At 41.5% G+C, this 15,212-nt stretch overlaps 1 protein-coding gene across 4 annotated transcripts in view; it reads left to right on the top strand.

Moving 5' to 3' along the window:
* Positions 1-270: 270 nt before the first annotated feature.
* CWC15 (CWC15 spliceosome associated protein homolog) overlaps positions 271-15,212 on the top strand; it is a 28,845-nt gene continuing 13,903 nt past the window's right edge. For all 4 annotated transcript variants that reach the window (XR_010079993.1, XR_010079994.1, XR_010079992.1 and 1 more), the window contains exons 1-5: positions 271-420; positions 4,036-4,174; positions 6,239-6,351; positions 7,251-7,339; positions 8,075-8,185. Coding sequence is in view for 1 of the 4 variants with exons in the window: in XM_063394512.1 (XP_063250582.1) it covers positions 4,044-4,174; positions 6,239-6,351; positions 7,251-7,339; positions 8,075-8,185 (444 nt within the window). In the remaining 3 variants the exon portion in view is untranslated. The remainder of the gene's footprint in view (positions 421-4,035; positions 4,175-6,238; positions 6,352-7,250; positions 7,340-8,074; positions 8,186-15,212) is intronic.

Genomic DNA, 15,212 nt, shown 5'->3' with positions numbered 1-15,212 from the left:
TAAACATCTACACCTTCTACAGGACTTCTTTGCAAGGAGGGCAGGGACAAGCCAAACGCGACTTGCTACCCTATAGTCGGCCTGACGTTCCTAATATATCCCCCCGAATAAAGAGAATGCCTAAGGTACTCCCTTTTCCTCCGCTTGCCACTGTTTTTATCCTCCCCTATTATCTCTCCAAGGCTCCCAACCCTCCCTCCCTCCTAGCCCTGACCCCTGCAGCGCAGCCGCCATTGTTACCGAGGCAGCCGCCGCCCCCGCGCGCACTTCCGCCCCGGTACCGTCTTGGCGGGCACGCTCGCGCCCCTCTCTATGGTCAGCGCTTCCGTGTCTATGGCCCGCCGCGGTGCATTGTGGGTGCCTGGCGGAACTATGGTGGCGGTGTAGGGCCCGGCTGCGCAGGGTGGAGGAGGCCGCGCTGTGAGTGCCCGGGAGAGCGGCAGGGAGGCTGCGGGAGGGCCCTGAAGGCGGAGAGGCGGCCCTGGGGCAGGGGGTGGCGGGGGGAGAGGCGGGCGCGGCAAGGGAACGGGCTGTGGCCGGGCCTGACGCTGCGATTCGGATCCCCCGTAAGGGTGCAGCCCCGCAAGGCCAAGGCACCTCCCTCTTGGCCGATAACTCCTGGTAGCGCTAAAGAGGCTTCTCTAGGTATTTCTGAAACCTGAGAGGTTTCGGGTTGAGTCTGGAAGGCCAAGCTAAATACAGACTGACCTAGTCCTGTGAGGAGCGGCTGAGGCCTCTGCTGGGGCTGTTTAGCCTGGAGAAGAGGAAGCTCAGGGGAACCTCGTCGCTTTCTACGACTGCCTGAAAGGAGGCTGGAGCCACCTGGGGGTTGGCCTCTTTTCCTGGCACAAGAGGAAGACACTTCACAACCTGAAGTGGTGCCAGTGGGGGTTTATGTTGGATATTAGGAAGAATTTCTTCACCGAACGGGTGATTGGACATTGTAATGAGCTGCCCAAGGAGATGGTGGAGTCGCTGTCCCTCGAGGTTTTTAAGGAAAGATTAGATTTTGGCACTTAGTGCCCTGGTCTAGTTGACAAGGTTATATTCAGTCATAGGGTGGACTGAACAATCTCAGGGGTCTTTTCCAACTTGATTAGTTCTGTTACCTAAGAGAAGCAGAGATGCTTTCCAGACAATTTGTTAATGCTTCCTGAAGCTATTGCAGCCACACCTGATTTCATGGATCTGCCTGTTACCTATAATTAGCACAGATAAGTTATGGGAACAAGTGACTTTTTTGGATCGTGGGTCTGGCAGAGAATGTGTGTCAAGAGAGCCAAAATGGGTCACTGAGCTTCAGCTGACTTGTACCGCATCGCTGAAAAGTGTCAGCTGTCCTTGATTAACAAACCAGGGCTAGTTACGGTCTCGCTTCTTTTTAAAGGTGTTTCCCTCTGTTAATTTTGGTTTTTGAGCAGTAGTTCAGTGGCAGTAACTGTTGTGCCTGATGGGATGTTACTCTGAGCCACACATTATATTATCACTTCAATGCTGAAGTTGGCCAGCTGGCTGAAGTTGGATGTTTTGTGCTCTAATTCAAAATGACAAACTAACAAAATAAGCAGAGCATAAATAACTTTTGTTTGTGTGCCACAAAGGTGTATGAAACGATGTCGGGGGGTTTATTTGTTTTGTTAATATTTTTAGTAAGTTCTCTTGTCGCCTGTCAGCATTCAACCTTTTGGCTGGGAGAAGTGATACCTTTAGGTGTCTCTGCAGGTCTCTCTCTCTCCTGTCCTAGATATCTTTAGGCTGTGGGTAATGGATATACATGCCTTGATGAAGCAGGAATGAGACTCGTTTCAGATAGTAGATTTAAGGTCACAAAATTATGGAATATCCTGAATTGGAAAGGAAACACAAGGATCATCAAAGTCCAGCTCCTGGCCCTGCACAGGACACCCCAAGAGTCACACCCTGTGCCTGAGAGCATTGTTTAAATGCTTCTTGAACTCTGTTAGGCTGGTGCTGTGACCCCTTCCTTGGGGAGCCTGTTCAGTGCCCAACCACCCTCTGGGCAAAGAAACTTTTCCTGATATCCCACCTAAACCTCCCCTGACAGAGCTTCATGCTGTTCCCTCATGTCCTGATGGCTGATCACACAGTGTTTTCTGGCACTGATCAACCATCTCAGACTCTTGGCTGGCACAGTGGTTTGGGCTTGCAGGGTCTCCAGGTGCTCTCAGGCCATGCTGAGCACAGTGTGTGCTCACAGGGTGTCTGTGGCTGAGGCTGGTTGGAGCCTGTTTCCTCCTGTGCACAGAAGAGCTGAGAGTAGCAATTTGGGCATCTCTCTGTTATAAATGCCAATACGATATGCCAATTAAAATAATAATTTGGTTTATTAATAAAGATCAAATCACAGAATTTCGATAACCCACCAACAGCGGAGAAACTTGACAGAGTTTTCCCGGGAAATGCCAAGGGTGAACCGTGAGATACAGGGTCTGGCAGCCTGCTATCTCCCCCAACGGTTCACAAATCAGCCCGGTTCGGGGCTTGGGTTTTATACACTTTATTTAGCCCGTGGCAATTTTCCCCGTATTTCCCATTGTTTCCCGACCAGCTATACAAAATCGGGAGTTTCCCCGGCCAAGCAGAAAAGAGTTCTTTTCTTAGTTCAAATGTTAATGTCCAATTTCTATAGGTCCTTATGGTTGATGAATGATCGAGATATGGATGATGTTGCTTGATGGTCTGTGAAGGTGGCACCCGAGGTGTGAGTTGCTGGTGCCTGGCTTATCTGGACAGGTCCCCTCCCGGTGCTTGAGAAGGCTGCAAGCTTTCCCAGAAAAATCTTTTGTTCCCTTCTGAATGGAGGCGCCGGCTGTTTCAGGGTGGTCAGTTTCACCATCTGCTGCAAAATCTCTTAAAAAATAGACTTTTACCTGATACAAATTTATACAGCCTTATAATTTTCCAATTTTCCATAAGAACATGAATTAATCATTTCACGTTTTTCACATCTCAGTTTGGTTTTTAGGACATGCTGAGTTCCTGCAGTTTCTAGGGGAAAGCTGGTGACAACTTCTCCTTTTATCCAAGCTTTTTTTCCTTGCACTTTGTTTATATTGCCTGATGTTTGTTGGGAAGGATGAAGTAGAAAGACCTTGCAAATATGGTGGTTTGGATTCTGGGAGTCTGAGTTCAACAAGCGAGATAGAAATGAAAGCATGCTTTGAGATTTAGGGTGTGGGGTGCAGGGCCATCAGCTAGTGAATAACGATGTGCTAAGCTGAGGGCCAGCTCCCTTGATTAAACAATCCCCTTCTGCTTGCCTTAGGTAATAGGACATTTCTATTGCTGTAAGTAAATGTTGTTATCTTGTATTAGATTGGTTGGTCCAACACAGACTATTCAACTTGGAAAGATATTTAATGTACGGTATTCGGGACCTCGCTCTCTGTTCCTGCTCTCCTGGCCTGCTTTAGCTGTGCCTAACAGCTACAAGCAAGGCCCTCACAATAAACCACGTGCTACCCCTGCTACTTTGCTTATAGAGATACTTTGTCGCCGACTCTACGGTCTCGGAGATACTCCTTCAGGTGTTCATCAGTGGGTAATGATCAGCACCACCCTAGACACGCTGTGGTCTCTCTGCGCCAGCATTTCTGGTGGTGGTACCTAGGAAGGGTCTGGGGAATAATAAAGGGATCACCCCAGTAGGGTGCATCCCTCCTGCAGGAGGGATTATTTTTGAGAATATTCAGGAGTGTGAAGAGTTTAGTTACGAGACTGTACTCCTTGCTTTAAGGATGGGAGATCAGCTCCTGGCTGATGTTGTTTACTTTACAAACATAGCTTCATATTTAAATTAGAGTCCGTGTATCTTCTTTCAAACATATTGGACTCGATTTTGAAACCTGAATAGATTCTGTCAATAAAACGCTACTTAAATTTTGAGGATCATGAGCTGGGTGCCTGTGGTGGGACTTGTCACTGCTTCTACAGTTCCAGGAGCAAAGTAGCTCCTAATGAGTGTCTTACACTGTAAGTTGTAGTAACAACTTGTTTTATCTCTTGATTCTGTAGGAGTGAAGATGACGACAGCAGCAAGGCCAACGTTTGAACCTGCAAGGGGAGGAAGAGGAAAAGGTGAAGGAGACTTAAGCCAGCTTTCCAAGCAATATTCTAGCAGAGATCTTCCTTCTCACACTAAAATCAAATACAGGTTAGTATCATTTTTTGAGTGTCAGGACAAAGCAGGCTGGGAATGACTGTTTTGTTATTAGTGACACTCTAAAATTTTCTCAATACGTGTTGATGTGCTCGACACTGAGCGAGATCCAGAGATTGTGCAGCAGTGCGGAACAAGTGGGCCAAAATTGAAAGCCTCAAGAGCAGAGCTAGGAGCTCAGGTGCATTGCAGGTGATTGGGGGAGGTTTAATTTCAGTGATAATTTGTTGCTGTCCATGCACATGAATTATCAGAAGAAGGTGAGCATTGGAGACTGAACATCTTGGGCAGTGAAGTGGAAAGTAAGTTGGCATTGGGCTGAGCCACAGAGAGCACTGTCACTTGCAGAGCAAGGTGGGATGAGAGAAGTGAAGTTGAGCACATCTTAAAGGCGGGAAAACCACATCATGTTTTTGGCAAAGGACTACTTGGTAAGAGCATTAAGAGGAGGCAGGGGAGCCATGGAATAGCACTCAGGATGTGTTGGAAGAGCTGATGTTAAACTGCAACTGATGTTCAGCTGCAGGTGGTTTACAAGGTGGTCGTGGGAGAAGAAATTTCTTTAACCAGTGAGAAAGATAATGTGATCTGAGGAATATTTTCCTGTGTTTGAAATGCATATTAAATTTTTATCTTTTCTGAAAGAGTGAATAAAAACAGGTGTCAGTATGATAGAATTTAAATTAAACGTGTCAATCTAAAAATGTTCATTTTATCTAACCGATGTTACTCTTGTCAGTGAAATTACTGTTAAGGTTTTACTTTTGATGTTTTTGTGTAGATATTTACCCTGTCACCTCCTCCCTCCTGCCCCTTTGTTTTTTAAGAATATTTATTCATAAGGGAGCTGTGTTTTTGAGAATACTGAAACAAACAACATGAAAAGTGCTGTGAAATGCATTTTGCTGTTATGGGGGAAAATTGCTGGTGATTTGTTCTGTAAAAAAGTGGGCTTTGGAACAGCAGTCTGTTGCTTTGGAAAAAGTCTGTGGGGACAGGTATGTATGGGAATATACAATGTATGTTTTAAAAAATCTCTCCTTTTGTGTGAGAGGGAGAGATAGAGGGAGCATCAAATGTCTTCTGTTCTTCCTCCCAAATACCTAATAAAAAGTTGTCTTTGTTAAATTGCCAGGACTCCATCACTGCAGGAAAAATCCAGTTTTGATCCTTCTCGTGGGTTTTTTTGTGTGGCACAGGATTTGGGGAGATTTTGCAGCTCTAACAAGGATTCCAAATTCAGGTTTTTAATTACAAAAGCAAATAAAATGCTTCATCATAAAGACAGGCTGTGCATACAATGTGTTTATAATGGCTCAAGTCTGGGTTTCTTCCAGGCATTCTTATTTCCAGCAGCATGTGTATGGAGAGGTGAAAGCAATTGCTGCTTCTTTTTATTCACCAGCTCTTTTCAAGATAGCCACAAAAAATTCAGCAGCCTCTAGGTGGAACTTAATGTGGCTCAGATATATGTAGTTCATTGGTTTTTGTAGGTGTGTTATTATATAAAAGAGGGGAGACCATGTATTTGCAAGGTGTTTTGCCTGTTCTCTCAACTTTTTTATTATTGGTCATGGTCTGGGCTCATGGAGAAGAAAGGATGAAAAGGAAGTTCCAGTCTTGGTCTTATCTGTAAGCCTTAGAGATTGGGTTTGCAGCAGCAGTTTAGGGTGATAAACCAATGAAGAAAGGTGACCATGATGTTTGTGAATGTCTGCTAGGACGCTGGGATTGGACTGCTGGAGAACAGAGTATTTCAACATAGTGAAATACAGACAGATGTCACCATCCTGTTTTGCAGGAATCTAGGTAGGGTCTTTCTATTCATTCAAGAGGCACCAGAAGAAGCACAAGCGTGTGGCATGGCAGGTCTGTGTGTGCAGTGCATACGTACACAGGAGGGCTCTGCTGAGGAGAGAATGAACGGACATTTACATGTAACCCAGTTCTTGTTCCCTATCCTTACCTGCTCACCCCAGGATTTCCTGGCCTCCATGAGAACATTGTCCCCAGCTGCAGACTGTCCAGCTTCAGCTGTTTCCCCATTTGCTGTTTCAGGCAAACCACTCAGGATGCTCCTGAAGAGGTGCGTAACCGTGACTTCAGAAGGGAGCTGGAGGAGAGAGAACGAGTTGCCGCAAGGGAAAAGAGCAGAGACAGACCAACCAGAGGTAAAAACCAAGAAACAAAAATCTTAACGCCTTTGTGAAACATTGCTCTTGCAGGAAATTTGGTGTGGTGAGAAGTTTGCAGTTGCAGACAACCTGTCACAAGAGTAGAATTTAGGGTCTTGGCCTGATAGTTCAGAACTGTTTTACCTGCAAGGGAGTTTCCACTGGTTGTCGTGCTGGCTTCATGCTAGCAGAAATTTAGGCCAGCGTGCCCAGCCTATACAGTATAATTGTAATGGATTGGCAACAAGTGTGTGCAGCTCATGAAGGGCTTTTTTTGTGCTTGTAGGGGCAAGACAGGAAGAAAGGGTAATGACTCATCTTCTGCTGTTACAGCACCAGAGTAACAATAAATCTGTTTGAAAGTATCCTATTCTTTTCAGACACGGTGAAGTAGTAACAAAATCAAAGAGCTTTTTGAGAAATACTTATTTTTAGTGTTAAAATACAACCTCTTGTGCTTTAGGTTTAGGTGTTCGCATGGCTTTCAAATTCACAGAAGAAAGTAGATGTAGTCTGGACCAAACTAGCCAACAGTAATGCTTTGGGATCATCCTAAATGGGAATCCTCCAGTTGGATATATATAATAAGAATATTTCTCCACATCTGTTTTTTCTGGGTGTTTTTCTCCTTGAAATAATAATGACTTCAAAAAACTTCTGGAGGCCAGACTGTAAGTTTGGGGTGTTATTGCTGCTCTTGGGGCTTCCTAGGGGGAGAAATTAACTTGGGCATTAAGACTGAGAAGTGAGGGAAAGGTAAGCATAAGCTTATTTCTTGTACTCTAATGCAAGGCAAATTGTGAGGATTTTTATTTCTGTTAGATTTTTGCTTCTAACATTAGATGCTGTTAAATGAAGTGACTTAGACACCTTTTCTGTTAATTCTTACACCATAGAACATACAACATCATCTTCTGTGTCTAAGAAGCCTCGGCTAGACCAGATTCCTGCGGCAAATCTCGATGCAGATGATCCTCTTACTGATGTATGTATCTTTTCTGTCTTCTTTCCTTTCATTACCTGCCTTAAGAATTTGCTGTTAATGCAATATCTTCTAGGTTGCCTGAAGATTTCAGACTGGTTCTAACATATTTTCCTTTTACAGCTTCTGTAGTGTGGTGAAAGTCCAGAGTGGTTCAGAGGATTCTGATCCATGCTGTAATGGTGTTCTTGGAAAGCACAAAAAATCTAGGAAACTGAAAATACCACTTACAGTATGGGGAATTACCACTGGCTTAGTAAGAATTCCCCAAGGGTAGAACTGTCGAGATACCTGCAAATAACTGTCTGCATGAGCAGCAAATGCTTGCCTTTGACTATTCTTCTTATTGCTGACATCTAGGAGTTGAGTCAAAGGCTTGACAATAAGCTCTGGGTTTTTAATCCTGTGGTGTTTGGTCCCAGCAGTACTGGACAGGGTAATCAGGCACACAGAATGACTTGTATCACAATGATTAGAGAGTGATTTGGGGACAGCTATTCTTTAGTGTCTGTCAGTTACATAGCGTTTTTAATTGCAGTCACCCCAAAAGCACGAACATTTTTTTCTCTTTATTTTACTATAAAACAGTAAAAACTCTATTTGTATTGTCTTTGTTGCTACCCAAGTACTTCAGAAATCAGCCAGCAGCAAACTGTAGCCTTAACTGGGCAGTGCAGGGCTGTTTTTTATTAAATTAAATGAACAGGCTGATTCTTGCCTTCCGTTTGTTACTATTAGGAAGATGATGAAGACGAGGACTTGGAAGACAGTGATGATGATGACACTGCAGCTCTTCTGGCTGAACTGGAAAAAATCAAGAAAGAACGAGCTGAAGAACAAGCTCGAAAGGTAAAATCTCACACATTAAAAAACAGCTGGGTTTTTTTGAACTGGTGTCTATTAAAACCAGTGTGCCTTAAGTACTTGGGATGAGTGAAAACTAGAAAACAAACTGCTGTTCAAACCTCCTATCAGGTATGATGGATTTGTTCTTCTGTCTAATAATTATTAAGAATTTTTTTTCTTTATAAGGCATACTGAATGTTTTATTCACTGAAACATTTTATTCTCTTTTCCTACACTTTGTATGGGCAGTGAGTTGAAATAATCTTGATTTCATTTGCAAGTTCCCTGTACTCAGCTATCATACCAAAGGATATAGTGGCATTAGTGAGCTGCATGCAATCCAGTGTAATTTAGTTTGTTAACTAGCTTTTACAAGAAATACTAGTTTTATTTATGAAATAAAGATGCGTGCTTTTTGGTGCTGCTTCTTGTGGCTACAGGTTTCATACAGTAGTTGTCCTTTCACAGATTTGGTGCTGTGTTGTAAGGAGCACCAGTTTGAGCTGCATGACCAGAACTATTTTCATGTGATTATACACAGGCAAATTCATTTGAAAGATGTCTCTGCAAAACCAAATAACAATACAGCAGTCTTTTCAGAACTGGGAAATTCTATTCATGTGTAGCTTTCATACCTCTCTAGAATCTCTCTCTACAGACAGAAACACCATGTTCTGTCCTTTAAAGGGGAGGAAAGTTGCTGTAGTTACAGACTTTTTCCTGTGAGTGGGATTAAATCCTATGCTGGTGGTGCTCGTATGTCCTTGGTGTAAGAGAGATTGTTGGGATGGAGGGCATTAGCAAAATTCCTAACTATTGATTGGACTTCTAGGGACTGGGAGTTTGGACTGGTTTGTGGGAGTGCTCTGTGTTGTCAAACTTAGCAGGTCTTAGGTTTGCATTGGGTACTGGTTCTAACATTGTATTCCAACAGAGTTTAGAGTCCAGGTATTTCATCTGCACTGCTGTAACACCCTCTTCTTTTGATGCAACAGAAGTAGTGGATATGTGCAGCATTCTCTCATCTGCTTTTACCAAGTGCTTTCTCTTTTGGAGTAGGGCTTAAATAATTTTAGTGTTTTTGTGAAATGTTAGTTCCTTCATCTGGAGTAGTTTTGTAAGTTTTTGTAGGTATACTCTCCATTAGTGTAAAACAAAACAAAAACCCCAAAACAAACAAAAAACCAAGCCACCTGTCCCTTTGTATAAACTAATTGAGGTATTTTTTTAGAACATGCTAAATAAACACATTAGATGCTGATCAGGAGGCTAATCAAAGGCTGCTCTGAAAAGATAATTCTTTGGTGCCTCTGAAGTACTTGTAACCTTTCCTGTAGCTTAACGTACACAATTATAGTTTAATGTTTTTCATGAATGCTTAGCTGGCAGTGAACAGGGCTGAGCTTCCAGTGGACACAAGGAGCAGCCAGGAGAGGAGAACTCCTGTTTTAACTGCTGTTGGCAGCTTTGTAGTTGTGAGCCTGTTCTTGCCTAACAATATAAAAATTTACCTTTAGAATCAACAAGGCCTGTAAAACCAGTGAACTCTCCAGTTTTGCACTTAAACAGTATGCAAGGCTAAAAGCTGTACATTCTGCTTCATTGCAGAAATTGTGCTGTAGGAGACTGTTGCTACTTGGTTGCCTCTGGCCTGTGAGAGGTCGTCTGCATTAAAGGATGTCTGAAAGCATCTCTTGTCTCTTTATCTAGGCATTTGAGGCACATCATGAAGCAATGAAATTGTCTTTTGCAGTAACATCATGGTGAAAATTACTTAAAAACACTGTTGACAATTAGACCATGTATTTCTATGTGCAATGTACTGAACTGTAAATTAAGTGTAGCCATGTGTAGGAAAGATTTTGACCTCAGCTGTCCTTGCACAGTGCTTAAAGTGAAAGCTTAGGTCTGTGTGGATTTTCCACTTTGCTTGATAGTTGATATTATGCATCAAGATTAAAGAGCATAACTTGTCACATTTCAGTGTAGAAAACCTGCATTAGGAAAATAAGGGTTAGCAAATTGCAGCTGAGATAACCAAGTCCCTGCTGCTTTTATCATGTGTGGAAAGTAGGAACATCATAATCTCCATGAAATTCTAATTTTGTCACTAGAGGGTGCTGAAAGCCATGAAGTATTTGGGATAGCACTGTTTTATTTTGCTGTCTCTTACAGGTATGTGTTACCTTCATGGATGTTCTCTTTACTCCAGCAGCAGGGTTTGTAATGTCCAGTCCTGCACTGGACTGCTTTCTTTTCACACTGATCATCATTCTCAAACCCCATTGTTATATAGACAGATTAATGTGTCTCTTCTTGTCATCTTCTTGGAACATCCCAGGGTCTTAGCAAGAGTAAGTGGGTAAACTTCTGTAACATAACCCAAACCTGTTCCGTGTGTAGATGTTTCCCTGACACTTTAGTTATTTTCATTTATTAAAATGCTAGTCCAGTTACTTCTGAGACTTTATTTAGAATAAACTGTATTTTTGTTAATAGTCTTCACTCATCACTTTGGTGTCCATTATTTAAGCTGCCATTAAAGGAGAACGGCTTCTTTCCAAATGCATCTGTGGTGAAACAGCAGTTAAAATATGAGACTCTGCTTTTTACAGGGCACCCTGTTCTCTGTTAACTTCCCTTATGGGTAACACCAATTTTCATAGAAATCCTCTGAATCTAATTTTGACAGTATGAATATTAAGAGGTTCTAATAGTTTGTCAGCCAAATAAACAGTTCCCCTCAAAGTTTATTGACTTGTCAAAATGCTTAAGTTCCCTTAAGTTATGTAGAATCATTAAATAAATACTATGAATGTTTTTAAAAAATTCTTTGAGCATGGGAGTTCTCCTGACATCTCCTCTACAATTGTAATCTCAGATTGTTTCTAGTAGACACTAAGCTGACCAGGAAATTCTAGTTTTGAAAGCCATTTCTGTGGAATAATTCTAGATCTGTATAAAACTGTACAGACACTAAATCAGTGTCAGTGTTAACCATCCATGGATAGGTTTCAGGAGACATTTCCATATTCTAAATTAGGCTTTACAATGCTCTTGTTTTTCAGTTTTCAAGTGCTTCCTTAGAAAGTAAATTGAAATCATTAAGAAACTTCAAACTAGTGAGCAGCTGAATGTATGTGTGCAGCTCTAGCAAACCTATTTTAATATCCTATTTTAATATGTTTAATATTTAAACAATATTTAATATTGTTTTTTGCTTAACTGAGAGCAGACTTCTTGATTTGATTTTGTAACAGTTTTATTTCACCAAGTTTCTTTTTAACTGAATATATTATTTTACCAGTGATCAGAGTAAATCTTAGCTCTGCCCCCTGTTTTAGCCATGTCACAGGCTTTCAAATGAAACATCAGAAAATGAGTCTTGATAGATATTAACTTTTTCACCTAAATCTTAAGGGTCTGACTAAAATTAGAAGATCAAGTCAGTGATTAAGAAAATTTCAGTAAAGAGGCAAAAGCAGATGGCAGAGTATGTTTCTTCATTCTGTGTTTGAGACGTGCCAGGATCCTGCCCTTGGCAGGAACCAATGATAACATCCCTTTCCTTGTGGACAAAATCACAACAAAGCTACATGTGGACACTGCCGTTGTGATTACTTGGTGCTCTTCATTTTTGAGGTTTCAGTGAATAATTTGTGTCTCTGTCTTGCACAGAGTTAGTGACTTGCACAGGATCAGATAACTGGGGTGGATCTGTGCATTCTTGAATTTCATTCCCTGCTGCAAAAGGCAGTACTGTCAGAGTTTGTTATTCAAAAATTAGCATTTAAATCAGGTTATGCATTTTTTTTAAAACCTTTTTTTGGCCTTCGATGAAATGTGGGTATTTCAGGTTTTCTTTCAGCTGCTCAACATCTATAAAAACTGAGTAGGATAATTAGCTTTAACACAATGGAGTCATTTGGAAAATTTCAGCACTTTCTGTAAAAGTAGTCTTGCTCTGTGCTAAGGGTAGGAACCAAGCTCAAAATAAACACGGTAACGATGTTTTTCTTTCCTTTGCAGTCAGAAACAGATACAGCAAGGAAAGAAATTCCCAAGATTGCCTCTACCACTTAGTTTATCTGCCACTTTCCAGTGCTCTGCAACTGTAGTTGGTTTAAGTCAATGCAAAATTTTTTGCAAGCAGTAATCAGCTGTAGACAGAATTGAGTTGAGCCTGAAATGCCGAGTTGTTGGGGCAAATGTACAAGTTGTGTATGCCAGCCTGCATGGGGGTGCAGTGGAGATGCAGCCAGTAGAGCCTGGAGTGTGGCTGGTCTCCTGTGTCATAATTTAGTGTAAGTACAAAAGCTGTCTGGCTGCCTGTTGTATCCTCTAGGTCTCTGCCAAGATGTGAGCTCAGGTGCCTATGGGATCATGTCCAGCTGTCGGTGTCTTAACCCAGACTAAATCCCTCTTTTAGTCTTAGTGCTTATAGTATAACACTTCTTAAACATGTTATTTCAGCTTTGATTTTTCTTTTCTATCACCACATTTTATCACTTAATGCTTTTCTTTGTTATCAGAAATTCAACTATGTCAGGCTGATTGAGGCTGAAGGATATTATATGGGTTATGTCAAAGCTGATAAAAGGATGATGTGTAACATGCCTTTTAAAAAGCTTAGTTCAGAAAATTAGAATGTGCATCTGTGTGTAGGAAGTATATTGGAGTACTGTATACATATTTTTATGATTCTCAATATTGGCTTTGTCTTCTCTAGCAATCTGAATATTTGCCATTCAAATGACTGAGTGCTTTTTGCTTCTCTTCATGCATGGTAGAGAGTGCTGGAACCAGCTTTGTAGGAACTGATGAGATTAAATCTGAAACGTGGAAGGGGAGGGAAGAGGGGAGGCAATTCCTCCTGAAAAGATGCTGCCTGACTCCAGTCAATTTTTGACTAAAAAAGCGTTGTATGTGGAGTGCATTGCAGTTCTCTATCTGTCAGTGGTGTGTGGATGCATTTTCATTCATCACAGAAACCCAAACCAAAACACTGATGTCTGCCTCAGATGACATTATGCAGGATGCACAGGTTCAGTAACTTTGGATCATGGCTGAAGGTGATGTCTAAGAGGTTTGAGACTTGTGCCATGCTCTGCCTGCTGCCTTCAGAAGAGTTCAACTGGAGTCCAGCTCTGAAATGAGAAGCTGCTGCATCTTTTTGCATCTATAAGCTTGGAGGAAGTTCCCTCCATAGAACCATTTTTCAACAGAGGACTATTAATTTCTTACAACAGTCTAAGTAGTGCTACCTTCTCTTGATTAGGAATTTTTGTTTTGTAGCCTTCTCATTTGCTCTCAGTGTTTTTCCCAGGCCTGTTGTGTTTTCAGAGCCTCACTTTTAAAGGAGTAGAGGAGATTAAAGTTAATGGTGCAGAGCCCATCTCATTTTGGAGAACACAGAGAAAACTTCACATGCTTGCATCCAGCTGTAAATTTGCTAATGGTTGTAAGCAGTATCTGATCACCTCCTGGGAGGTACCTGAAGATCAGTACTGGGTTTTTGCTTGTTCCAGTATCCAAGATTTTGCTTGGTTTTAAAGCAGTGCTCTGCACGCATGTGCCATACAATAATCTGAGGGCTGCTGGACTTCTGGTGGGAACACATGGCAACAGACTGCAGTAAATTCGATTTCATGGCTCTTGGCTATTCCATGTTGTGGGGAAGGAAGATGATGAATCAAAGGTTGGCATTCTGTGCAGAAGCAGCTGCATACATTTCTTGTCTCTGATCCACAGAGAAAAGCATAATTTGAGTTTATATTTCTAATATGGGAGGAAATTGTTGTTCCATATCAAATATTTTTGTTCTCCGTGTTTCCATACTTACAGGGGTGATAATAACAGAATTTGGACTGCAAATGTTTGAATTTTTAAACAGCTCTAAATCTAAACCTTAGTTGATTTGTGTTAATAACTTTAATTGTTGTGGTTTGTGTTAAAGCTCCATGGATACAGTAGGCAGGAAAGAGCAAGTTTTTCCAAGGCATATATTTTAATGAGGGCATTACAGGGCTTGTCCTGAAGCTGTGCTTTGTTTTTGAGCAGTGTACTCTTTTGGGGAGCTTTGCCCATCCCACTGGCAATTAATTGCAGCTGGTTCTACATTTTATTTGTGAGAAGCAGTGTAAAGATAGGTGTTTTTTCATAACTAAAACTGGAGTAGATTTTGAAAAGTAAAATCTTTACCAGTGATCCTGCATCGTCTGGTATTTGTGTGTACATTAAATCCATGTTCTTAAGAAAGCTGAGGTATTTTAAAAGAAAATTTCATAGAATCACAGAATGGTTTGGGTTGGAAGGGACCTTAAAGGTCATCCACATCCAACCCATTTGCTGTAGGCATGGACACCTTCCACTAGACCAGGTTGCTCAGAGCTCCATCCAGCCTGGCCCTAAACACTTCCAGGGATAGGGCACCCATCCAAACTTTCACATACCCGATCAATTTAATGGAAAAATACTGTAAATTGTATGTAATGATAGATAACTTAGTATTGATTAAATGTTTGAAGCCAGAGAACTCTGGCTAGCATCAGCATCAAGTTTAGCATGTAAACTTTGTAAACTCCAGCAGCAAGGAAACTGCTTCCTCTCTTGGGATCCTGTAGAAGTCCTCTGCAATTAATTTTCTGCAGGTCTTTTTTCCCAGCTTGAGGAAAAACCCTGACCTCATGATCTCTTTGTTTTTAATTTATGTCACTTTTAAAAACCATGCTTTGATTCTTCTGCAGTGCTAATGAGGCTTCAATTCATTTTTTAACCAGTGTCTTTAGACCATACTTCAGAGTAGGAAACCTACTTAGTCATCTTAATTTAAAGAATTGCTTTTTTTCCTACAAGTCCTTTCATCAAAGAACACTCCCTGCAATATTTTTGAAAGCTTGTGGAAAATATGTAAAATGAATATTAAACATGAATTTTGAAGTCTCTAAACATTTAAGTCACTAGATGTGCTAATAAAGCTTGGAAGTGTGGGCAATGAAATCACTTTGTGTTGCTTATAGTGCATTGCTTC

Source organism: Prinia subflava, chromosome 3 (assembly GCF_021018805.1).
Source record: "Prinia subflava isolate CZ2003 ecotype Zambia chromosome 3, Cam_Psub_1.2, whole genome shotgun sequence".
Lineage (NCBI taxonomy): Eukaryota > Metazoa > Chordata > Aves > Passeriformes > Cisticolidae > Prinia > Prinia subflava.
The sequence above is the reverse complement of the archived record's forward strand: the minus strand, read 5'-3'. Positions and strand labels throughout refer to the sequence as shown.